This window comes from Protopterus annectens, chromosome 14.part0 (genome assembly GCF_019279795.1).
Source record: "Protopterus annectens isolate FY-2018-M chromosome 14.part0, PAN1.0, whole genome shotgun sequence".
NCBI lineage: Eukaryota > Metazoa > Chordata > Ceratodontiformes > Protopteridae > Protopterus > Protopterus annectens.
This window is the reverse complement of record NC_056748.1, coordinates 177,164,342-177,189,897: the sequence shown is the minus strand read 5'-3', so window position 1 is coordinate 177,189,897 and position 25,556 is coordinate 177,164,342. Positions and strand designations below refer to the sequence as shown.

Genomic DNA, 25,556 nt, shown 5'->3' with positions numbered 1-25,556 from the left:
ATCACTTTTGCCATTCTTTTAGTCATTATAGACACAAACACTTTACTATCATGGTTTAATATTGAAAAGGGCCTGTATGAAGCTGGATCCGCTGGATCTTTACCCTCTTTAGGTATTACCATTACCACTGCCTTCTTCCAGGATGCTGGTACTCCTCCTCTAAACAAAACCTTCCAGATCTTTATCAGTTTTTTCCTTCCTAATTTCCACAGGAATACCATCTATTCCTGGGGACTTTCCTGTAGATTGGTTATACATAGCCATCATCCCTTCCTATCCCAGCTGTTAGTAATTGAGCCTCATCTACCTCTAGCTTTGACATATTTAATTATTCCATAAACATTTCCATTTGTACTTTTTTCTTGATTTCAGTATTTCTTTGCTTTATACAAATTTTCATAAAAATTTCCGAAATATTTCTTGTACTTCTACAGGGTCTCTTGTTATCTTTCTTGTTATAGCTCTCTTGTTATCTTTCTTGTTATAGCCTTCCTAAGCTTGGTGACTGCCCTTTCCACTTTTTTTTGCCTGAGTTGTGCTAGAAGTTTTTTTTGCTTTGCAGTTATTATCAAAAAACAGTTGCTTAACAGCAATCTTTCTAAACTCATGCATATTATCAAAGTAATCTCCTATTTTCTGTTTAATATTCTGCAGTTGCTCCTTTTCTTGTTACTCATTTTTCTTTCTTGTTTAAAAATGTTGTATGCTACCTATATTTTATTGTAGTACTGTTTTCCATTTAAAACAACATAGACTTTGCCTAGACATAAATGCAATAAATGCACTTCTGAAGAACCCTGGCATTCAGATCCATTAACTGCCAGACACGAGTTAGTTTCATATTGCTCTTTTAGATAAAATGAAGACTGGGGAGGTATGTGATGGGGATTTGAGGGGAGAATTATTGTACCTCACCCAAACAGTCATTAGCTAAGCACACAGTCAAATGGTTATGAGCTGTGACTGCAGAAGACTGGAAGCAGTGGGCCAGTGATCAGAAGGGCATGCCTGGGAGAGGCTGAAACCCCCTGCCAGATTATGAAGAATTTCAGCTTCTTAATGCACCCTTGGATAAGAATGTGTTCTTTGGCAGCTCTTCTAGTAAAGTTTTTTTTTAAGTGGAAAGACTATGTTGTCAGCAAAATAGCTGTTTTACTGCCCCATAACTAGGTTTGAAAGGAATTACCCATTTAAGTCTAGACCCTACTGCTGGAGGCATGAGAAACATAAAGCAAGACAAAGTTAAGAAAGGTTAGTGTAAGATAAAACTGTCCGTGTGATAAAGGAAAGCCTGAGGGCCCTACAGAACCATTGTACCCCTGGGAAGCAACCATGATTATATGAATCTTCTCCCTCCTCTAAAATATCCCCAGCCTGACTTTTTCCCCTCCCCATCCCCCACATCTCAGGTGGCAGGAAGGGTGCCCATTGCATAAAGAACTGGAAAAACATCATACATTTTAAGATTGGTGCTGCAGTTTCAGGAGTACAAACTAAGGTTCCTGTAAAAGCTAGAAATGTCAGGCTTCTCAAATGTACCAAAGGATCAAGTGTGTACTTTATCCCTTACCTTCTACAAGATGCATTTATAAGTAGGAGTTGGACTAGATCAGTGGTTTTTCTTAAGACTGTCCCTAGTGCCCAGAAAAGGAGATTCATGAAGTTCCTTCCTGAACCTGTGTCGGTTAAACATCTGTCTCAAGATTCCATAATTCTAGATGTTGGCAGTGCAAGCCTTTGTAACACCCCATCTGAAGTAGTTAACTTCATTTGATTATCGACCTGTGGGTTGAAGATTCAATACGGATCCGTGCCGGCAGCTTACCAAGCTAAAGATCTGACCTCCAAGCTCCTCCCCTTACCCATACTCCCCTGCAACCTCCTTCCAATCCTCAGATCTCATTTGCTGCGGCTTTGCCAGCAAGAGATTTCTGAGCTCCAGGAGGGTAGTTAGGTCTAAACTAGTTTTTTCGGTGTGTGTGTGTGTGTGTGTGTGTGTGTGTGTGTGTGTGTGTGTGTGTGTGTGTGTGAATCACTACATAACTCTTCCCTTATTCTCTTTTGGGTGTGTTTGGTGTATAGTTTTAACATATTTGTAGTTTAGAGAATTGCTTAAAAAAAATGAGAGAGAAAAAGAGAGAGACAGAGACCGAGGGAAAGGTCGCAAGATGGAGGCCGACTGGGATCAGTCAGCCCCTCCCTCCAAGGTGTTAGTGTCTCCACAAAAAATTGCAAGGCCGTCTTCTCCCTCAGCTCCGTTCTCCATGACTCTCCCCAGAGCTGGAGGGAGGAGTCTCTGCCTGCTTCGAGGTCGTCCTCGCATCGGCCCTCCCAGCCGGTGTTGGTGCCATCCTCGAGGTCTACTAGGAGCCTCTCTGAAGCCGATATGGACCAGTTGATGAGGAGGTTTCTGCAAACTCAATTGCAGATGGGAGTGTTGCTGCCCCCCCTCCAAAGCCAGAGTGGGAAGTTCGGCTCTGACATTCCCCCCGATAGCTCTTTCCCTGATCCACCCTCTGGTTTCGGAGGCTATGGATCTGAGGAGTCCTGGAGTCAGGGAGTCAGCACCGATGGTACCTCCTACCTCGACCCTGGCTATGCCCCCTCAAGCCTGTCTGATCCCTTGTCTGATCCAAGCTCTCGGACCTGAGATGTGGGTGTCTGATCTGTGGGGATGAGTGTGTCATCGGCCCCATTGTGGTCGGGGCATACTGTCTACTTGGGCCCGGATGTGCCAGCCTCAGCTCTAGTCCCTTCGTCTGATCCGAGGGGTACGGCTACCCACACCACCAGCTTTAGGGAAGCCGGTTTCCCTTAGGCTTTCGACATTGTGCAGAGGGTTCTCTCTGGAGGATCGAGACCCCTCACTCTTTCCTGGGAGTCTGCCCCAGCTCCTTCACAACTGAGTGTGTCTTCTATCATCCAGTCCTCCCAGGGGACTGCCTGTATCCAGTACGCCCCAGATAGTTCCCCTTGAGGAATATGAGACGGTTTGCGAGCCCTCCCCGGAGAGTCCCCCCTTGGATGTTCCTTGCAATTGCCCGTGCAAGAGGAGGCACATGGACTCCCCTGAGTCCCTCACGGAATATACTGGCTTGGAGGAAGGGGTAGGCTCCCCCAGATCACCCCCCGAAGATATCTCCTTCAGCGACATTATGGAAATTCGTAGCCGGGGGGGGGGGGGTTGGTCCACCCAAAAACCTACCTCGGACGAGTCAGTATTTCTGGAGGTGTTCGATACAGGCCCATCTACCTCTTGGTTGTCCCCCCCGGCCGACCCTCTGGTGGACCTTATCACTACCAGAGCCTGGAAGAAATCGGACACTGTGGAGCCAATACCCAAACGGCCCGATAAGGTATTGAGTCCTCCTGCAGACAAAGCCACTTGGAGTAAGAGTTCCCCAGTTGATGCCATGGTGGTGGCTGCGGCCACCAATAAGGAACTCACCCAGGAAAGTTCCTCAGTCCATCCCCTGGACAAGGAGTCCAGGGCGATGGAACGTCTTGGAAAGCGGACTTGTGCTTCATCTACCTTTGCTATAAGGGCGCTGAATTACATGGCCCGCGTAATCTAACTGCAGTGTGACCTTGTCAAAGAGTACACTGAGTCCCCCCCCCCCGGAGTCCATTTAGGTTGAGGATAAATGGACTTTCTCAGCTCGTATGGCCACTCTCAAATCTGTGTCAAATACGTCCATGTGTTCACTCTCTCATGCCACCGTGGGAGCCGCTAGGGCAGCTGGGTCCGGTATTGCTAAGAGGCATCATGCCTGTCTCCGGCTTTGCGATTTTTCGGAATCTTTCAAGGCGTCCTTCGTTAATGCCTCTTTTGATGGTTCAACCCTGTTAGGGAAGACCGTCCAAGATGCGCTTGTCAAGAGTGAAAAGGACGGGAAAACGCGGTTAGCCATCTGGATCCACTTCTCTAACCCTCAAAGGTTCTTCTCCAGGAACCAGCGGGGCCAAAAGAAGCTGTGGTTCCGGAAATCTCAGCAGTTCTGGAACACTCAGGACTCCTCCTCCCCCAGAGGCAGAGGGGGACAAGGTGGACGCCGGCCCAGAGGCAGAGGGGGACAAAAAAACTTTGGGTCACAGGAACCCTTTTCCGATCGACCCACGCCACAGCCCTGAGGGGAGCAGTCGGGGGGGCGTTTCTCAAGACACCTAGCCCAATGGGGGAGCACATCACGTCAGATTGCTGGGTGCTTCAAATAATATCCACAGGTTATTCAGTTCCCTTCATAAACAGCCCACTTTGTACAAGACTCCTCCCGGATGTCCCACCCGCTCAAAGGGAGGCAGCAGTTTTGGAGATGAGAAAGCTGCTAGAAAAAAAGAGCACTCCAGTCAGTGCCTCCAGATCAGTTTGGATCAGGCATCTATTCCAGGTTCTTTTTGGTGCCAAAAAAGACGGGGGACTTAAGGCTGATTCTCGACCTATCCGCGATGAACCTGTCCATTGCCAAGGAAAAGTTCCGGATGGTCACTGTACAATCCATCCTGCCCTTTTTGCAGGAGAAAGACTGGATGTGCTCGATAGACCTCAAGGATGCGTACTACCATATTCGGATGGACAGGCGATCCAGGACGTTTCTCCGCTTTCAGCTAGGAGCCAGTCATTACCAGTTCAGGGGCCTACTCTTCGGTCTCACCACAGCCCTCAGGGTGTTTACCAAGGTCATGGCAGTTGTAGTGGCCCACCTGAGGCTTCAGGGCATTCAGGTCTTTCCGTACCTGGACGACGGGCTTCTCACTGCTTCCACCAGGCATCAACTTGTACTAGCCAGGGATTTCTTCCTTCAGTTATCTACCTGGCTATGGATCACGATAAATTTCAAGAAGTCTTCCCTCCAACCTGTTCAAATCCTAGATTTCATAGGAGCGAGAATAGACTCTCTCTTCAGGCCAGGATATTTTTCACTCCAGACCGACTTCACAGCCTGGCTCTGCATGTATTGGCTCTCCTTCAATCCCCTGCACCACCAGCGGAGATAGTCCTGAGAGTCCTAGGGTCCATGGCAGCAGCTATAAACCTCATTCCTTGTGCTCATCTGCATATGAGAGTTTTACAGTGGACGTTACAGGTTCATTGGTCTCTATACTACGTCAGTCTCTAGATTTTCCGATCCCTATGAGCAGTGTGTGCAAGAAGTCTCTAATGTGGTGGCTTCAATCCCAGGAATTGCGAGAAGGATGCCCATTTGTTGCACCTCCACCCCAAGGCACGGTGACCACGGACGCCTCCCGCTTAGGGTGGGGGGGGGCACTGCTCGGGCAGGACTGTCCAAGACACGTGGACTCAGAGCAAGACCGTTCTGCATATAAATGTTCTAGAGATGAGAGCAGTCCTTTTAGCGTTTGAGGCCCTTCATGCCTCTTCCTCTGGGAGCTATTGCTATCCAGTCAGACAACGTGTCAGTGGTCTGGTACATCAACAAACAGGGAGGAACCAGGTCTTATCCACTTTGTCGAGAGGCCATGAGAGTATGGGAATGGGCGATCTCCACCAACCGCTTTCTGATAGCAATGCACATTCCGGGTCGGTCCAACATCTTGGCAGACAAATTGAGCAGGACTATCCTTTCGCTTTACGAGTGGTCTCTGAAGCCTTGTGTAGCGGAACAGATCTTCCTGAAGTGGGGTCAGCCTTGCTGCGATCTCTTCACATCACTGTCCAATGTGAAGTGCAGTGAGTTTTTCGCTCTAATTCCCCTGATCAGGGAAGCCCCCAGAGACGCTCTTGTCCATGCTTGGCCACCTGGTCTTATTTATGCGTATCCCCCACTTCCACTCATGACAAAGTTTTTACAGAAAGCTCATTGGTTGTGGAGCAGAGTTATCCTCATAGCACCATTCTGGCCTCATCAAGTTTGGTTCCCTTGCCTGCGGTCTCATCTCCTAGCTCTGCCCTGGATCTTGGATCCCATTCCGGATCTTATTCGTCATCCCTCGGGAATTGCTCCCCCGAATCTGGACAGCCTCAAACTTGCAGGTTGGTTACTCCAGTTCCATTAGTTGCTTGGACTCCCGGTATCTCTTCTCCAGTTGTGTACCGCTGTCAGGATGGATTTAAGTCCTCTACCAGGAAAGTCTACAGTAGTAAGTGGAAACTTTTTCCATTTGGGCTTCAGAGAGAAATCTGGATCCTTTTACCGCTCTGGTTCCAGCAGTGTTAAGACTTTTTGTCCCATATTTTCCAACAAGGGGCTAACTCTTCCACAGTGAAAGTGCAGCTGGCAGCTATTTCTCATTTTCATGTTGGGGAAAATTCAGGCTCCCTAGCTGCTGCCAGAATTTGCAAGACTTTTTTGAAAGGTACCTTTCTTCTGAGGCCTCCTATTAAGAATCCTTCCCCACCGTGGGATCTGACTTTGGTCCTTCAGGCTTTGGTTCGCCCCCCATTCAAACCTGCAGCATCAGTTGACTTAAAATTCTTATCATGGAAAATGGCCTTCCTGGTGGCTATTACTTCAGCCAGGAGAGTGCCAGAACTTCAAGCCGTGTGTATGAAACCGCCTTACCTAGTGTTTCACAAGGAATATAGTATCTCTCGGGACTAACCCATCATTTCTGCCTAAAATTGCTTCTGAGTCAAATGTTAAGAAAAATTGATTAATTTGACTGTGTTCTTTCCTAAATTTCAAAATAAAGGGGAATATAAACTTCATTTGCTTGATGTGCACAGGCAGTTACGTTTTTATTTGCATAAGTCCAAACCTTTCCATAAATCTGATCAGCTTTTTGTTTCCTTTGCTAAACCGTTTTTGGGAAAACCAGTTTCAAAAGTGACTATCACTAAATGGATTTCGCTTTGTATTTTGCAAGCTTATAGAGAAATTGGATTACCAGCCCCAGAAGGGGTTCATGCTCATTCTACCCGTTCTATGGCTACTTCAGCTGCATTCTGGTGTAGAGTTTACCTGGACGATATCTGTTCGGCTAATACCTGGGCTTCCTCTCACACCTTCATTACTCATTATAAACTAGATTTGGTGTCTAGAGGAAGGGCTTCCTTTGGCTCTGCAGTGCTCTGGAATATCTTTCCTTAAGGGCCTCTCAAGATTCGGGTAGCTAGGGACTCTATCTCACAGGTTGATGATCAAATGAAGTTAACTACTTCAGATAAAGAAGTTATGTACTCACCATAACGTTCCATCTGAGTAGTTAGACTTCATCTGTCAACAACCTTCCCTCCTTCCTTCTCCCTGACCTTGCTGGTTAATTGTCTATTTGAGCTCGATGTCCTGAATGTGTCGAGCCTGATGTATGAGTTCGGGTCGGGTCCTTTTGGCTTAGGTTGTTGGGTGTCACATTGTTAGGTGGCAAACTCGATCTGGTATGGGTAAGGGGGAGGAGCTTGGAGCTCAGATCTTTAGCTTGGTAAGCTGCCAGCTTGGATCCGGAACCCACAGGTTGCTGACAAATGAAGTCCAACTAGTCAGATGGAACGTTATAGTGAGTACATAACTTCTTTTTTTCTCTCAAGCTTTGATGACGGTCTTGGACTTCAGGGATGCCTCTCTCCAGATTTCTGTTCAGTGACTTGGGGGGGGGGGGTGCTCCCACTATCAATTTACTTCTTTACCATTTAGACTGGCTACTGCACCCGAGGATTTTACTCGCCACCTGACTTCCAGAAGTAGCTTATTGAAGAACCAAGGATATTCATATTTACCCTACTTGAATAATTACTTTATTTAGGCAGCATATCAGGAGGGTGTAGAGAGGGCTTTACATCTTAGTTCCATAAGGAGAGAGTCAGTCTTAAGAATTAATCCCATCTTTGACAGAAATATTAACACAATTCTTCCTCAACCAAACAATCCAGCTCCATGTTTTCCCCTTATCCCTGAAATAAGGAAAATGGTTCTTCATCCCATCAATGTACATAGATGACTGAGACAATACCTAGATAAGACCCAGAATGTTAGAACCTCTGATCAGTTATTTGTGCTGTTTGCACTATAAGGCCTATTATGGTACTGCACCTTTAAGGGAAGAACAGCCCTTAGGTACGTAGGTGCAATGAGCACAAATAACTCATACTAGGACAGAAGAATAACTAGTTTCTAAGTAGCTGGTATATTGTATCTTTTGTTGTCAGCATGGCAAGATGTTTTGAGAGTCCCTGAGAGCCCATAGCACTAGGGGTATGGCAGCCACTGTGGCCTTTCGGAGAAAGTTGCGTGCACAGGCTGTTCTTGAAGGACATGCCTGGTTATCAGTCCACACATTTTCCAAGCAATGTGGACATGCCTTGGCCACCAAGGCAAGGGCTACGTTTGCAACTGTTGCAGCTCAGCACTACTTAGTCTGTCTACCGTCTTAGTCTACTAAACTCTTGAAGTTGTCCCAGCTTATTGCAGCAGTGAACTGTATGAAGAATCTAGTACGTATGTGAAAGAGCTTACTATTATAACGATATTCAGGTACATCACTGTTGTGCTACTGGTTTTCTCACACAGTTTCATTTCTTCAGCATCCTGGGCTGGGATGGATACCCTGTCTCTATGTGGTAACCCCTTCTGCCTTCTCTCTTAAGGCTTCTTGCCTGCTAGTATTTGAATGGCCTTGGGTTACTATATTTCTGTAATTCTTGGTCACAGAGACCACATCTGCTGGCATAGACATACAAAGCCCTAACTACAGTCTTGGAGATCAAAGTTCGATTACTGGTTTGGGTACCTGCTGGAGCTGGTAGGGAAGGAATGACCAGGTGTATGTTGGATCACCTTTCCCTTAGGGGAGGAATGAGGTGGTGGCATCTGGATGGCAGAGGCTGGAAGCTGAAAGAATGGCTAATTTGGGTTGTGGGTTGTAGGTGGGAGGGGGAATTCCCATCCTTAACCCTGGGGCATGGCCTTCCCACCATCCTTGTTTCATTGCAACACATTCTCCAGAATGATACTACATGCAGATGGGTAGAGCCAAACAACACAAAGCATCTTGGTGGTTTTTGGCTGATTCACCTGTACTAGCTTCCTCTGACCTTACTTCACGGGCTATGGCATGGGGCAACTAACCTTGACTTGACAAGTAAAACAAAAATGGCTGGTAGAGTTTAAAGTCTAGTGAGGAGAATGAAGAAGGCGTATAAGAGTGTTGCACCTTTAAGGAAGGAGCAAAAGATAACACGTATGTCCCTGTTTCTATATGATCTTTAGGTCCTTTCTTGACCTGTGGTTAACCTGGGTAAGAGAAAACTCTGAAACAGTGTGGATGGATGACAGTTTTATATAAGGAATATCCTGACATCCCTATGAGCTGGACATAGTCTGGGATGGGAGGAGGAAAAGATGAACATTGGTTTGGGCTTTGGGCCTTCTATGACAGATGTCCCAGAAGGAAGGGCTACTTTAACAGTGATCTATTCAAGCATCTGCTATTATGGTAAGTTGTTGCACAGTAATACTTTTATTTTTCATTTCAGAAAGTGATTTGCAGTGTGTCAGAAGATATTAAACTTCTGAAATCCAACTTATACACTCCCCAAGCTAATTAACTCTATATTAACCACTGTTAACTTATCTGGACTGCTTATGCTAAATTTTGTCTTCATATGTGCTAGTTTTAGGTGTGGTTTATATAAGCGTTTGGTGAACATGGTTTATTAATTTATTGTTGTATTAGAAGTAAGTAGTTCAGCATGTTAGGTTTCTCAGTAGTGGTTAACACTGCATTGAAAAGACATAAGAGCTCTGAACATTTTAAAAAAATGTGTACTTTAGGCTAGTCATTGTGTATAGTGTGAGTGTTTTCTACAAGTTGTGCAGTCGATTCTCAACATTTTCCTTGTAATAGGTTTCGGAAAATGAACAAGCGACTGATTTCAAGGAGACCTCTGAGCCAGTCTCTGACGCAGCTCACCGAGGCTGGATTGCCAGCAGCACCAAATCTTGTGCCTGATGAGGGGCCAGTGGAAGTTGGCATCAGGAAACCCTCGAGTCTTACTAATGGGATTCTGTCTGCGGGTGATTCCGTGTTAATTTCCCGCGGGACGGAATCTGGTTACGACTGTGTCATCAAACAAGGCAAAAAGGAACACTTGAGTATCAGTGCCCCTGGCTCCCCTCCAGATACGTAAGTCGTCTTCACACATGCATTTTTTTTTCCTCTTGTTCATTCCTGCGTACAATAAGTAGGTGTCTGCCTACACATTTTCATCTTCTGCAGGGAATGTTGAAATCCGAAGTGATATTTGTCATCTTTCCTTTTTTTGTTTACTATTTATTTGCTTAAGTGTCATAACAACTCATTCTGATTTAGGCATGATGTGCATGTTCTGGTGGATGTGGTAATATAACTGGAGTCTGTCCTGCCAGAGTGGCGGTTCAGTCATTGCTTGTGACGCTGATGACCAGTGCTTGGAAACTGGCTCTGGTTACCAGAATACCAACTAGAGAGAGGAGTGAAAGATTGAGAGCCTTTAGAAAAAGACTAAAGTCTGGGCTTCCTGTTCTGCTAGTAGTGGAGATTGCAGGCAACATACAGGCATCCAGAGTTTGAGCAAGGAGAGCGGATACCTGGCATCATATTTTCTTCTGAAAATGATTTATGCCACTTGGCCTGTATGATATCTTCACTATTTAACCACCACTGCTGGGTGTACAGACCCCAAGCGGATAACACTGTGAATACTGCTTAGAAGGACTGTACTACTTAGAAGCACTAAGTCAGCTTACAAGGAGTATGTCCCCTCTTTGGGGGAGGATGATTGCCAAACCAAAGATTTGATGTCAGTTTTCATTCATTCCTCAACAATTGGGTATGGATCTGACCCAATTTGTCCTCTTTTTACAGCTTGTGGATACTGGTAACTTTTAGACTCCTCACTTGCCATAATGTTCTAGTCCCCTGTCATATCTCAGATCAGATTTGCAGCCTTTACTTACGGACATGGTGGCTGTGAACTCTCGAGCTTTAGTGGTTTTCTGTTTAGATAAGTTAAATTTGTTTATTTCTTTTGCTGTCTTTATTCTTTGTGTCTGTATACATCAATTCCTCCCTTGTCCTACACTTGACACTTTACCCTTACCCTTATGGTAGTTTGTCTTTGTTGGTAATTTTCTTTCTTTAAAAAATTTATTATTTTGACTTGTTTTCTAAAATGGCTGAAAAATGTAAGGAGTGTAGGCATAAGATCCCACTGTCTTATGTCCATGATTTCTGTATTTATTATTTGGGCTCGGCACACTTAAAGGTGTTGTGCGATATTTGCAAAGCTTTCATTCCAAGAGCAGTGGTTGATCTGAAAAAACAAGCTTATTTTAAAAGGCCTATTGCCTCTGACAGTCTCAGAATCATTATCTGGAGCTCAAACCTCCAAATCTGATGAAAAAGAACCCCAGAAAGCAGCCATCGGACCCTTCTGGATCCTTCACTCCATCTTCTGATCATACCACGGAGCCAGCTCGTAAAGCATCAAAACAATCGGCTCAGAAGACTAAATCTTCAGATCTTTTTGCATCAAATGCCTGATCTATTTAATCAGATCAGATACATTTGGATCTGAAACCACTCCATTGGATCCAGTAGGAGTCCTGTCTGGACCCTGTACTTCCAGGCTGCCATCTCTTTTTTTTTAGAGAGATGCCATCATTCTAGGTCCCCTTCACTGGCCTCCTCTTCCTGTTCTTTGAGGAGCCTGACAGAAGCAGATGTGGACAGAATGATGAAGTTTTTCTTAGTACAGACTCAGATGGGAGTTCTCCCAGCTCCTACCCCTTTGGGTCCGGAGACTTTTACCAGTGTTACTCCACCCATCTTGGCTCCTTCTCTGATCCAACCCTTAGATCAGTGTCTTCTGGCACCATCTATATTGAATCCGATGATTGTTGTATCTTCTGCTCCAATACATTCTCTGAGCGCACTGACTTCAAGAATGTCGGAGCCGGATGACTCTCAGAGCGGTAGCATCATTGCTGGATCCAAGATGTTAGAGTTGACTCTAAAGTTGGCCGAGCTGTCTCTGGCCCTTGGTGCTTCAGCATTGGGCAGCTTGGCTCCAGCCTCTGCCTCTTGTGGGCTGCCTTCGGGTGAGATGGAGTTGGTCTGGAAACATGTCTTCTCTGCTAATTTGGCATCATTCTCCATGGAGCACTCTGCCTTAAAGGAGGTGGAGAGAGTGTTCTCTGCTTCCGAAGGACAGATGATTACACCCCCCCCCCCTTGGATCTTCCTTCTGGATTCCATATGTCATTGTGCCTTGAGCCTCAACACTCTACTCCATATGAACAGCCAGCCCAAAGTCTCCAGGCTACACAGCAGAGTATTCTTATTTCTTCCGATAATTCTCCAGAGCATCCCACTGAAGAAGTCCCTAAGAATAGAAAGTGCAAGAGGAGGCACTTAGACTCTTCTAGAGTCTGCAAATGACGATACTGATTTTGATGAGGGAGAAGGGTCCCTAAGATCCACCACTTGATGTCTCCTTTGGAGACATCCTGGAGATCCTCAAGCAAAAGGGTGGTTGGTCTACCCATAACCCTTCCCAGGAGGAATCTGTATTTCTGGAAGCCTTTCGGTCTGGCCCACTACCTTCTGGGTGACTCTGGCTGCTGATGAGCTCAATGATTTGATTTGTAGGTGGGTGTGGAAGGAACAGGACACTGTTGATATGATCCCGAAGAGACCATACAGGATTGTGACACCACCGAAAGGAAGAGTTTTGGAGCAGATGAGTACCAGTAAGATGCCATAGTCATAGCAGTGGCCACAAAGAAGGAACTTGCAGAACAGAGTTCATCTGTCTATCCCCCCCAAACAATGAGTCCAGAGCATTAGACAGCATGTATATGCTTCAGCAACCTTTGCTCTCAGGTCACTGAATTATCTGGTACATTTCACCAGACTTCAGAGGGACTTGACTAAAGAACTTTCCAAATCCTTGTCTAGGACCAGTAATTCTGGGGAACACAGTTCTGTTTCCTCACAGGGTAGAGGGTTCAGGCATTTCCATTTGGAGGCATGCTTGGATGTGCCTTTGTGATTTCACAGAGCTGTTCAAGTCTTTCTTTGTTAATGCACCTTTTGACAAAAGCTTGTTGTTTGGCCTTAAAGTTAAAGATACACTCTGCAGGTGTGAGCAGGATGGTAAGACCCAATCTGCAGTGGGCATAAGTTTTTCGACTCCTCAAAGAACCTTCTCTAGGAATCAGTGAGGTGGTCAAAAGATGCAGTTCAGAAAGTCTTTGGATCCTTTCTATGATCCATGTGGTGATGATTCCCCCAGAGAAGAAGAAACTCTAATGGAAGATGCCAGCTGCACGGCAGAAGAGGCCTACAGCACCAGGTGTCCAGTGATTTGTTCTCTGACATTACCTACCAGCGCTCTTGAAAGGAGGTCCAGTTGTGTCCACCTTTCTTTCCCTGCACCAGAGAGCCTGGTTACACATTACAAAAGATATATAAAGATATATGGGTGCAGAGGATTATTTCCAGAGGTTATCCGATTAATTTTTCCCTATTCCCCATCCTTCAACAGTAAACAGAATTCTGGATGTTCCACCCAGTCAGAGGAAAGCAGCTCTAGAAATAAAAAAAGCTGCTAGAAAAAGTGTCATCCAAGAGTTCCTCTAACCAGAGAGTATTCGGAACTTAATCAGGATTCTTTTTAGTGCCATAGAAAACAGAGGATTGGAGACCAATTTTGATTCACAGCAATCTGAACAAATCAGTTTAGTTTACAAAATTCTGGATAGTCACAATTCAGTCTATTTTGCCTTTTTTGCACAAGGATGACTGGATGTGCTCAAGTAGATCTTCAGGATGCGTACTATCACATAAAAATGAACAGGTGATCCAGGAGATACCTACACTTCTGCCTGGGAGCCAGTCATTACCAGTTCAAAGTACTGGCCTTTGGCCTCACCACAGCTCCCAGGGTGTTCACCAAATGTATGGCAGTAGTAGCAGCTCACTTGAGACTGCACTCATTCCAGGTGTTTCCATACTTGGATGACTGGCTCATAACTACTCCGACCAGACATCTTCTGATAAAAGCAAGAGACTAAGTACTCCAGATTTGATCTCATCTAAGAATCGCCATTAATCACAAGTCTCAGCTAGAACCATCTCAGACATTGGAGTTCATAGGGGTCTTGTTCAATACAGTGTCAGTAACAGCCTCTCCTCCCTTACTAAGGGTGCAAACTATTTAATTTCAAGTAAAAAAGATAATTCAGAATTCTTCTGTATCAGCTCAGTTGATTCTACAAGCCTTAGGGTCAGTGTCTATTGTGATAGTCCTAGCTCCACTTGAAAGATACCACATGAGAATTCTTCAAGTGGACCGTACCAGCTCAGTCGTCCATTCCACAATAATCTGTGTCCACTCAGATCAGATATTACAAGGCCATCCCTTCATTCTTCCTCAGCCCAAAGCCATACTGGCCACGGACACTTCCCAGATTGGGTGTTGGGGGGGGGGGGGCACTTCTTGGGAAAGACAGTCCAAAGCACTTGGCTCTCTGAAGAGGCCAACATGCATATCAATGTCCTGGAAAGAGAGCAGTACTCCTAGCATTGCAGGCCTTTCAAGACTTCCCCCTTCCGGAACTATGGCGATTCAGACAATATGTCAGTGGTATGGTACATCAGCAGACAAGGAGGAACCAGATCTTACCCCTTGTGGCGAGAAGCTCTGTGTGTGTGGTAGTGGGAGATCTCATCCAGTCAATTTCTAATAGCAATGCACATTCTGGGGAAATCCAGCGTGATAGTAGACAAGTTCAGCAGGTCCATTTTATTGCCTCACGGGTGGTCTCTCAACATGCAAGTTGCGGCAAAGATGTTCCACCAGTGGGGCTAACCTTGCTTGTGACCTCTTTGTATCCGCCCTCAACAAAGTGTAGGAGGTTCTTTGGCCTGATCATCCCACCAAAAGACTCTTTCCTCCACGATTGGCTCTCTGGTCTCCTCTATGCTTATCCCACAACTCCTGTAATCCCCAGATTTCTCCAGAAAGCATCAAAATTGAAGAGCAAATTCATCCTCATTGTCCCTTATTGGCCTAGTCAGGTTTGGTTCTCCTTTCTTTGGCCTCATCTAGTTCATCCCTCCATGGATTCTGGATCCGGTTCCAGACCTCCTATCTCACCCAACAGACATGATTCACCCGGAAGTTTTTGGCCTAAAGCTGACCGCATGGTTTCTCCACTTCCATTGATAGACAACCCAGGCTTTTCTCCCCTGTCAGTCATATACTTTTATCTTCCCATAAAGTTTCCACTAGAACGATTTACAGAAATAACTGGAAAAGATTTATTTTGGGCACAACAAAAATACATTGGCTCCTTTTCAGCACCAATACACACGTTCTTGAGTTTTTGGGAATAATTTTTAATGAAGGGGATAGTTCCTCAACTGTTAAAGTAGCCATTTCTAATTTTCATATCGGTGTTAACAATTCCACTTTAGCTTTTATAAGGGGTACCCTTATTCTGAAACCACTGTTTAAAGATCAAGCTCCAACATGGGATTTGAGTTTAGTTTTACAAGCCTTGACTCAATCTCCCTTTGAACCATCAGCAAAATGTGAACTAAAATTTTTAACCTTGAAGACCATATTTTTAATAGCCATAACCTGTGCTTGAAGAGTCTCTGAACTCCAAGCCTCGTCTTCCAAGTCTCCTTATTTAATATTTCATACAGATATGGTAGTACTATGAACCCAACCTGTCCTTTCTTCCTAAGATGGTGTCAGAATCCATCAGTCTATTAATCTTCCAGTTTTCTTTCCAAATTTCACGAACAAAGGAGAATACATGTTACATTTGTTGGATGTTCACAGACAGTTATATTTCTATTTCCATAGAACAACGAATTTCAGAAAGGCAGATCAATTATTTGTTTCTTTTGCGGAATCGAAATCTGGCAAGCCAGTTGCGAAAGTAACTTTAGCCAAATGGTTAACTGCTTGCATCTCATTTGTCTGTATCAAATTGGGTTTGTCTTTGCCAAACAATTTGGAGAGCCCATTCAACCAGGTCCATGGCAACTTCATCAGTATTCTTATCCAGGTCTTTCATGGATGATATCTGTGTGGTTGCAACTTGGGCTAATCCTCGTACTTTATTACTCATTACAAATTGGAGCCTTTGGCTCAACAGTGCTCAAGAGTATCCTTCTTTAGAGTCCTCCTGGGATGCAGGTAGCTAGGGAAAATGACTCTGTCCCAGTTGTTGAATGGATGAGAATTCACAGCATTCGGTAAAGGAATTATATACTCACCATAACATTCCATCTGTGTTGTCCGTGTTCATTCTTCCTCAAATCCCTCCAACCCGTACCATTTGACTTGTAATTTCTGGAAGAAAGGGAAGATACCATTGTTCCTGCCTTTGAACTCCAGGTATTGGTTTCTCATATTATCATTGTTTCTAATGTTCTGTGAAGCTATAAGGCCATCAAACATGATCTGAGGTATGGTAGGGGAGTAGAGGATTATGGGTAAGGGAGCAGCTGAAGAGTTTCCAGTACCCACAAGCTGTAAAAAGTGGCCGTGTCAGATCCGAGGGTTGGATCCAAACCCAGTTGTTGAGGAAGAATGAAAATGGACAGCATAGATGGAATGTTATGGTGAGTACATAACTTCATTATATTCTGACTGTGTGCTTTTTGTACTGGTCAATGGAATGTGGTGACATGGTGCATGAAATGTAATAAGACATCTGGGCTGCCAGGATGGCTGGAATTGTAGCTTGACAGGTGAGCAGGTATATTGAATAAATGGCAGAACAAATAACACTAAGCAATTTATCTAGCAACAACAACCATCCCTGATGGATCAGATGTTCTTATTCTCTACATCAATCACAATCTGACTCTTTTTCAGACTCACTCAATCAAGGGTGCTTTTGCTGTAATATCAGAAAATCAGCTGATCATGCATGGCCCCTGAGCTTGCCATTTTTTCTGGTGTTCACAGTCCTAATAGACTGATTAAGAGAGTCCATGTTTTATGCCAAGAAGAATGTCACCCAGGTGTCCATGTGAGCTTTCAAAATGCCAGTCAAAAGACCCACTGTCTGATCATCTGTAGTGTTTCAGGAAGGAGTACAACATAATTCCAGTGACTGATTTGACTTTGCTACCTGTAGATAGAGGGGAAAACTGCAGACCTACCCTGCTACCACAAAAATTGAGAGAGTTACAGGTTCCTTTTATGAGGACTGGAGAAGGGCTGCTCATAGAGCATGCAGCCTCATGTCTAAATCTTAACACTGACATAAGGAATGAGACCTGAAAAGTAGTCCATAGCCCAGCTTTCCTGCAGACAATTCCATTTTTAAAAGAGCTTCCAGTCTGTGTACACTTCTAAGGTTCGGTTTTCCAGCCATCATCTGCCTAAACAGATGAGAGAACTAAGGGTGGTGGTGTTGGTTCCCATCCTGGAAATATACGTGCCACCTATTCCTCAGTCACTTGGCTGGATCATATTGCTCTGATCCTGTGAAGTGGTCTATAGAGTCAAGCTAGCAGAGTACTGTCAGAAATTCCTTACACAGAAGACCTTCTCCATTAGTTTTTTTTCCCACTAAGCCCAGCAGAATTTGAAGGCTTTTTTTTTTTTTTTGAAGGAGGGGTCAGTACTGCATTTTTTCTTCTTGGGATTCAAAGTTCAGAGCCTGGATGTTTAAAAAAAAAGGTCTGGGTTAGTGCCAGACTCACTATTGTTGGGTTCTTGTCTTTGTGCTACTTCATCAAGTGGGCTTTCATGCTTTAGGTCCATTTTGCCCATGTAGCACATGCTGATATTGCAGTTGTCCCATGAGACGATGCACAGTCTGACAGCTGTGAAGAGCCATATGGATCTTGAGGCTGTTCTCACAGAAGCAAATATGGACAATGAGTCTTTCTCCCTACATCTGCTTCCCAGATATCTTCCTAAGGAGAAGCCCTGAGACGTATGAGGTACTCACTAAACAACCTCCATATTCCAGTTTCAAAAAAAATGCCTGAACGCATAACTGGAAAGGGATGAGTAGAAGTCCTGGGTCATCCCTTAGATAAGCCAGCCCTTAAGAATGCCATTTTAGGAGCTTGGGAGCATTCAGGATTTGCTTTTGTAAACCATTCATAAGACAGATGTTTTATAGAAACTGACAACTAGGAGAATTCCTTTGCCATGGATTCTTGATCAATGTGCTGTCTTTCAGTAGTTAGCTTTCCATGTAGTATACTGCATATGCAGTTGTGATGATACTTCAGTAAGTGCCACTGGATTAGGTGTGTACTTGTGTAGTCTGGGCTGACTAGTACTATCTTACCTAAAGGAAGAGTTCAGAAACTCCATTCTAGATAACCAGTTCTAAGGGGGAAGTTCCTGCTGCCCTACCCTTTCTGAGCTTGTTGGATGACAGCTTGAGAAGAAAGCAGGTCTTTACCACTTTGGCAGGACTGTTGTAATCCCTTAAATCATCCCTTCATATGCTGATCGTATTGTTAACTGTTTCAACCCCTATCTGTGGGATATCCTGCCAGCAGCTAGCCTGAAGGTTAGCTTGACTTGAGTTATGCCTTCCCTTGTAGGCTTTGGGAAACTTGGTCTCCCCTCCAAGTCAGATGAGCTGGCTATTTCCCTTCTTTCCTTGCCTGTGTTTTATGATTCTGACCTTGAGGATACCCTATCCTGTGCTTCACCTTCAGGGGTCTCTTCTTTGGGAACACCCTTCATTAGATGAAAGAGGAGTCCTATTGAGAGACCAGGGAATGCTCACAGGCAGAGCACATATACATAGCTATCTAAATCACAAGATCAGTTTTGCAGTAGCCAGAGCTACACAAGATGTCCTGTCGAGGTTAGCACACAAAGCTTTGGGTGGCTTCCACGTTACATAGCCAGAGCACAGCTCGAGGAGACCAGGATAAGTCAGTGGCTGTAGTAACAAAACTTCAAAACTTGCCACCAAAGTGAACTCCTTTGGAGTATTCACATGGTCGACAGTCTGCTACTGCTTCACCAAGGTTGGACAGATAAGTTCCCCTAATGGATTTTTGAAGTGAAGTGTTTCTTTCTTGTCACAAATTTAGGTTACAGGCTTGAAATTATATTTTAGTGACTATCATTAAAAGTTTTATACCTCAGAATCTTTCTTTTTTGTAGATGGTTCTCTGAGGATAACTATTTTTTGTGTGAAAATGTTTCACTTTTCAGTGAAATGTTATGGCTAGGATTAGTAGTTTTGGGGGTTCAAATCATTTTAACTCAAGACTTATCCAGTTGGGGACATTGTGTTTTGCCGCTGAACTTAATTTTTGTGTCAGAAGATAAGACCAGCTATTCTGTACTCCGCTATCTTTTGCAGGTGGCAGAAATAGCTCCCTGTGGAAATTTCCTTGTATTGTGGAAAATGCTGCTTTTCTATCAAAACTGGTTGCTAGGTGCTGGGACCAGTGTTTATTGTTATTGTCACTAAAAGTTTTTACCTCAAAGATTAAAGGAAGCAATACCAACTCCTCTAGGGTCTGATATCCAGTTGTCCGTCACCTGTTGTGACTAGGTTATGGACTGTCATCCTAGTAACTTGGTCATTCCCTCCTTGAGCATCAAGGGAAAACACGGTCTGGGAGGCATTGGTCTTCACTCTGGCTTCCCTTCGCCTCATCTGCTGATGAATGACTCCACTGTGGCCATGTGATATTCTTTGGACTGCTCATGTCTCTTGCTCTCTCTTGTATGCTTGTTGGGAAGAAACTGTGGACCAGGGACTGGTATGTCCTCTACAGCTGTTCAGGGACCCTGCTTGGGAGGGATCACTCTTGCTGACACTGAGGAAGGGACTTGAAGATGCTCTTTCACTAAGCCACTTTCAAGAGGCTTTTTCTGGCGGAAGGACCATTCTTCAAATTGTTCTTTTTCTGGAGGCCTTCAAAAGAAAGTAGTGGGCAATTCCTTTTCCTAAAGGTGATAAGGTGATTTGGCTAGGCACTGCAATAGTTAAGAGTTTCGAGTAGTAAATAGGAAACAAAAGTAATAGCAGAGTCCCAACAAAGATATTATAATTACTGGTGTGTTTGTAATATCTACAGCTGTTACTCCTGTGTGACCAACCTTTGACAATGCCATATGTGCACCCAGAATTTTATCTGGCACTCCAACTATTCACAAAGTCTGACCAATTATATAAGTGCCTCAAACCCACAAATTTCTCTCTCTTCTGTCAATTGAGAATTGAGGACCTCCTTTCTTCAAAGGCCAGTGCATCCATGAGATGTAAAAAAGATTTTCATTTTCCTTATGAGTAGTATTAACTGCCAAATTATCAACTTTCTTACTAGAAACATGATCATAAACCTTATTTTGGAACCCAATGAACAGGTTGGGGGGTATGCTAAGTTATTAGAATATTTCCTTTCATCCCTTAATAACTTATTCTTCTTTTTATCTCTACAATTTTGTCCACATTATGAAACAAATAATCATTAGACTTAACAAATATAGCATATACATATAGCAAATACATATACATTTTTTGCAGAAACTATAAATTTGATGTGTTATTTAGTAAACATTGTTTAAAACTTAAATTTATTTCTAATCTATACAGAAAAGCAGCATATTCAGATAATTATTTACATTTTCAAAGCAACTATCTATATAAACCAAAAAGAAGTTTAGTGAAGGGGCAAATGCTTAGGTTGTCTTGAATCATTTCAGAAGATGATAACCTTAGAGAAAAACTAGAAACAATGATTATGACTATGTCCTTCTATTCTCATATTGCAGTAATTCATAACAGTGGAGAGGTGGCTGCCTGCAGCACTGGATATCCGCTAGGCGGTATGTCCGACGTTACATGACAGAGCCATAAACCAACAGCTATAAATGTCATGTCTGCACATACCCAACCCAGAAGTTTTCTGCCACAGTAATCTACGGACCTCTGATTGGCAACTCATGGAAACCATTTGCTTGTTTGACTTCGGCTGTCCGCTTCAGTTAAATACCCTTTTGGGTTTTTTGAATATATTCCTTCTTGCTTTCCAGACATACATGTCAGCTAGGAAGGTAGTGTGTGCTTGTGGAAGACAAATTCTACAATAAGGACACGCACAAGCAGTGTTTTTGTTTTCTTTAGTGGAAGACCATGACTACAAGTATTGCAACATCTGCCAGTCCTGTGTGCCTAAAACCCTGCATAGTCACCTGGCTGCCCTAAAGTTATACCAAGAAAGAAAACTAAGAAAACCAAAGACTCCAACGTTTGACTTTAGGTATGGAGGGTGTGGTAGGTACCACTGAGGAGCTGCCTTGGTAGAAGGCCAAAAAAGTTGGGCCTGACGCCCATGCTGCACCTCAGGAGTCTAGTGAGACTCGAGGTGGATGTTAGCCCAGGGTCCCATCTGACATCGGTTTGCTGCTGGAACAGGAATTGTGGTGGAAGCTGGTTCAGCTGAAATCCAGAGTACATCAGCTGAGGTTGTTCAGCAATCAGGCCCTGATGAGGAAACAAAAAGAAAAACACCTAACTACAGAACCAGTACAAAAACACACAGCTTCAGAACCAGCACCTGGATGGGAAGCCTTTTCCCAGAACTTGTTTAGAGCCTTCCAGGCTCTTCAGTCTCAGGTGCCCCAACCAGCCCTACTGTCTGTGCAGGCCCTGAAGGAGTCAAAGGGAGAATCCTCTTCTGCTGGATCTCTGACTTGTCTCCCAAGGACTCGGCTACTCCTGAGGAGGATGACACAATTAGTCCTGATTCTCCTGGGGAAGAATTATCCTTTGGGGATACCATTACACTTGAGAGAGCATTTTAAATGGCAGGTCTCTGATGATGATCTTCGTGTTTCACTGTTGCAGTCATCACACTTGGGTTATCTGCCTGCAGCAGGTAGACCTCAGTCAGCCCGAATACCAGAGTCTTGGGATTTCTGTGTCAGATTCTGTTGCCTCTTCCATGACGTCAGGGGTATAAAACATGCAGCCGATGCCATTACATCAGTCTTTCTTGCCATGAAGGAGCCCAAAGCAGAAGCAGTTCGCAAGTGCTGGTCGGCCGCTACCTGAAATTTTCGTTTTTCGAGTTTCAAACCTGAAGTCTTCTAAAGCGAAGTACCCCATTGGTGATCCTTTTTTCTTGCTCTAACCGATGTCAGAAAAAGTTAACAATTGTCTTGCCTGTGGAAAGCAAATGCCTCACAGAGATTTTCATTCACCTGTTTAGGCCCAGACCACGACATCCATCGCTGTCGGTTTTATGCCTTGTTTAACATCCGAACCATTTGTCATCGGCTATCTTTGTTGCTAAATTCTTTCGCTCTCATTCTCCATATTCCAAAATGCCTTCGATAAGCCATCCGACTACCGATCTTCCGAAAAAACGTAAATATAAAGAGAGAGACAGACCACATAGGTCCAAAACTGCAGACGACGCTTCCATTAAGCTAGTCATCAGCCGGCCGCTACTCAGGAGCCTTTGCAGCCCCCTGATGCCTTCTTCTACAGATTCGCAGGCCTTTGCTGAGACCCATTCGGAGTCCGGTATGCAGCGAGATGCTTCAACTATGGAACCTGTGTATGTCTCTACCTTGGATGGGTCCAGAGCTGCCATGCAGGCACCGGCTTCTGAGAGTGCATTCCGACCTACCGATGTTCGCATTAAACAGACAACTTTGTTTTTAGCTAAAACTACAGAGTTTCTCAGGCCAAGAGTTCGCACTACACCTAGAAATCCGACAACCAAAGCGCATGCTCAAGCTCCCATGCCACAAAATCAAATGCTTAAAATGGCTGAAGAACTTATTACTCTAATTAGGGGAAGCCAGTCTTTCCTTGCTAAAAGACAAAGCACTGAGTTTCATTCTAATTCTACAAACCAGGAGTATATCCCTACCTAAACTGCCTATTAATCCTGCACCAGGACTAACACTCCCTTTGCCATCGCCTATGCATGGTTTGCAAGACCTTGGCAGACCTAGGTTTCACTGTGAACCAACAAAAATCCCAAATGACACCTACTCAAGACCATGCGATCATAGGCTAAGAACCGACAAGATGGCAGCTTTTATTCCCTGCCAGAAGTTGGAAACCCTCACCCATTACTTCCAATCTCTCTTTCCCTCCCATCCGTCTCAGTCAGGGAATTTCTGAGGGTCCTAGGCCACATGGCATCCTTGATTCCTGTGCTCCCCTTTGCTAGACTGCATATGAGAAAGTTCCAATGAGTCTTGAATTTCTGGAACCAACACTCCCATCGTTTGGATGTTATGCTCCCTCTTCTCCCGTGCTTGAAAAAGGAGTTCACATGGTGGATTTCATCCATCAACCTCAGTCAAGGGGATACCCTTGCAGATCTTTCCACCTTCACAACACCTCTACACAGATGCATCAGATCTGGGTTGGGGAGCCGTTCTGGAAAGCAACAGCAACCAGAACAAAGCTCAAGGAGAGTGGTCCACCCAGAGACAAAGGGACCAAATCACAATAAAAGAACTGAGGGGCCTTCTCTTGGCACTACAAACAATCCAACAAATTCTCCTACCAGGCACCTTGAAGGTAGTCACAGACAATATGACTGCTCTGTGGTATATCAACAAGCAGGGAGGGACAAGATCCTATCCACTTTGGCAAATCAGATTTAGTCACTAGAGGTGACCCTACACATTCACCTGCAAGCTGTGTGCAGTCCTTCAGCAGAGAATGTGATGACCGACACCCTCAGCAGAACCTCAGCATCCTCTTACAAATGGATGCTTCACAGGGAGGTGTTCTTGGATCTTATTCACAGGTGGGGTATTCCACAGGCAGATCTGTTTGCCTCCTCCCAGAACAGACAGATGCCCCTGTTTTGCACCAGAGACCCACATCCACAGGCTTGGAAGGTGGACGCTTTCTCTTTTTTCATGAGCGGTGATGTCTTATCCTTTCTCCCCTTCACACTGATTCAAAACGTCCTTCTGAAGATCCAGAGGGACAAACCAAAAATCCTGCTGGTGACCCCCTTTTGGCCAAGACACCACTGGTTTCCCCTACTATACCTTTTAGCCAAGGGCAATCACCACGGGTTACCTCATCAATTCAACCTGCTCACACAAGGCAGGGGATCCCTCATCCATCCTCAGGTGCTCAACCTCAAACTGACCCTATGGGCGATAGAATTTTGATCTCCTTCAGACACCTGTATTCAGTGGGCATACTCAGTATCCTGCAGGAGGCCAGGAAACCTATTACCAGGAGAAATTATGTATAAAAATGGAAAAGATTCTCCAGGTTTTGCCCAGTACCCATGATCCTTTCTTACTTGTGTGAGCTTCTGCATTCAGGACTGATGTACTCCTCTGTAAAAGTGCATTTGTCAGCCATCTCTGCCTACCTTCCTTTGGTACCTCCTTTGTCATCCAGGTACTCTTCTTAAAAGAGGTTCTTCATATCAGACCCACTCTTATCCCTCCATGATGGGATCTTAATTTTGTGCTAGAAAAACTCACACTGCCTCCATTTGAACCAGCCCACTCAGCATCTCTCAAACTATGTACTTTGAAAACAGTACTGCTGGTGGCCCTTACATCCACAAGGAGGGTCTCGGAAATCCAATGCCTTAGGGTCACTCCTCCTTAAGTTATCTTCCATAGAGACAGGGTCTCCCTCAGGACCAATCCTTCCTTCATGCCTTAGGTGGTTAATGAGCTCTCCTTGAATCAGACCATTAATCTATCTGTTTTCTTCCCTCAACTAAACTCCTCAGAAAGAACCTTATATTTCTTGGATGTTCATAGACAGCTAAGTTGGACAAGACCAAATCCATTATAAAGTCTGACCAGCTTTTTGTCTGTTTTCACCCTAGGACCTTGGGGAAGGCAGTGTCAAAACGGACAGTTGCCTCATGGATTTCTAAGGCAGTCTGTCTTTGCTATTCCTTTCATGGAAGAGAGTTAAATTCCAATGTGAGACCTCTCTCTACTAGAGCAGCTGCATCTTCAGCAGCCTTTTTTAGGGGTGTTGACTATGCTTCCATTCTGGAGGTGGCCACTTGGTCTTCTGCACATACTTTCACCAAGCATTACAAACTAGATTTGATTTCTAGAGTCAGAGATGGGTTTGCAAGGTCAGTTTTACAGCGTCTCCTCTACCCTGCCTCCCAACCTGCCTCCCAGGCTCCTACCTAAAGTTTTGGTACTCTCCCTGCTGTTATGAACACTGCAGCATGAGAATAGAAAGACACACAATAGTTGTGTAAAAACTTACCATAACCTTAGATGTCTTTCTCTTCCATGTTGCAGTATTCAGTCCCCTCTCCTATCCCCTTTTTCATTTGTTTATCCCTTTTTGTGTGTAATTTCCCTTGCTTCCTTGCATCCAACTGGGGCACAACTACACCTGCAACTTACCTCTAAAATATACTTATCTCCTTGACTGATTGTATATGTGCGTCTGAAAAGCTACCTTTTCTTCTAGCATCCCAGGAGTACTACTGTATGCAGCAGCCATTTCTAGGTTGGGTACGTGCGGGTGTCACATTTATAGCGATGTCAGTTTATGACTCTGTCATGCAATGTCGCACGTACCCCCTATCCTAAGGCTTTAGTACACTGGCCGGATGTCTGGTGCTGCAGG

At 44.6% G+C, this 25,556-nt stretch overlaps 1 protein-coding gene across 1 annotated transcript in view; it reads left to right on the top strand.

Moving 5' to 3' along the window:
- Window positions 1-25,556, top strand: part of RC3H1 (ring finger and CCCH-type domains 1) — a gene marked incomplete in the record, with an annotated part of 3,590,040 nt that overhangs the window by 975,226 nt on the left and 2,589,258 nt on the right. The window contains 1 exon segment of the mRNA XM_044055940.1: window positions 9,802-10,080. Coding sequence (XP_043911875.1) covers window positions 9,802-10,080 — 279 coding nt within the window.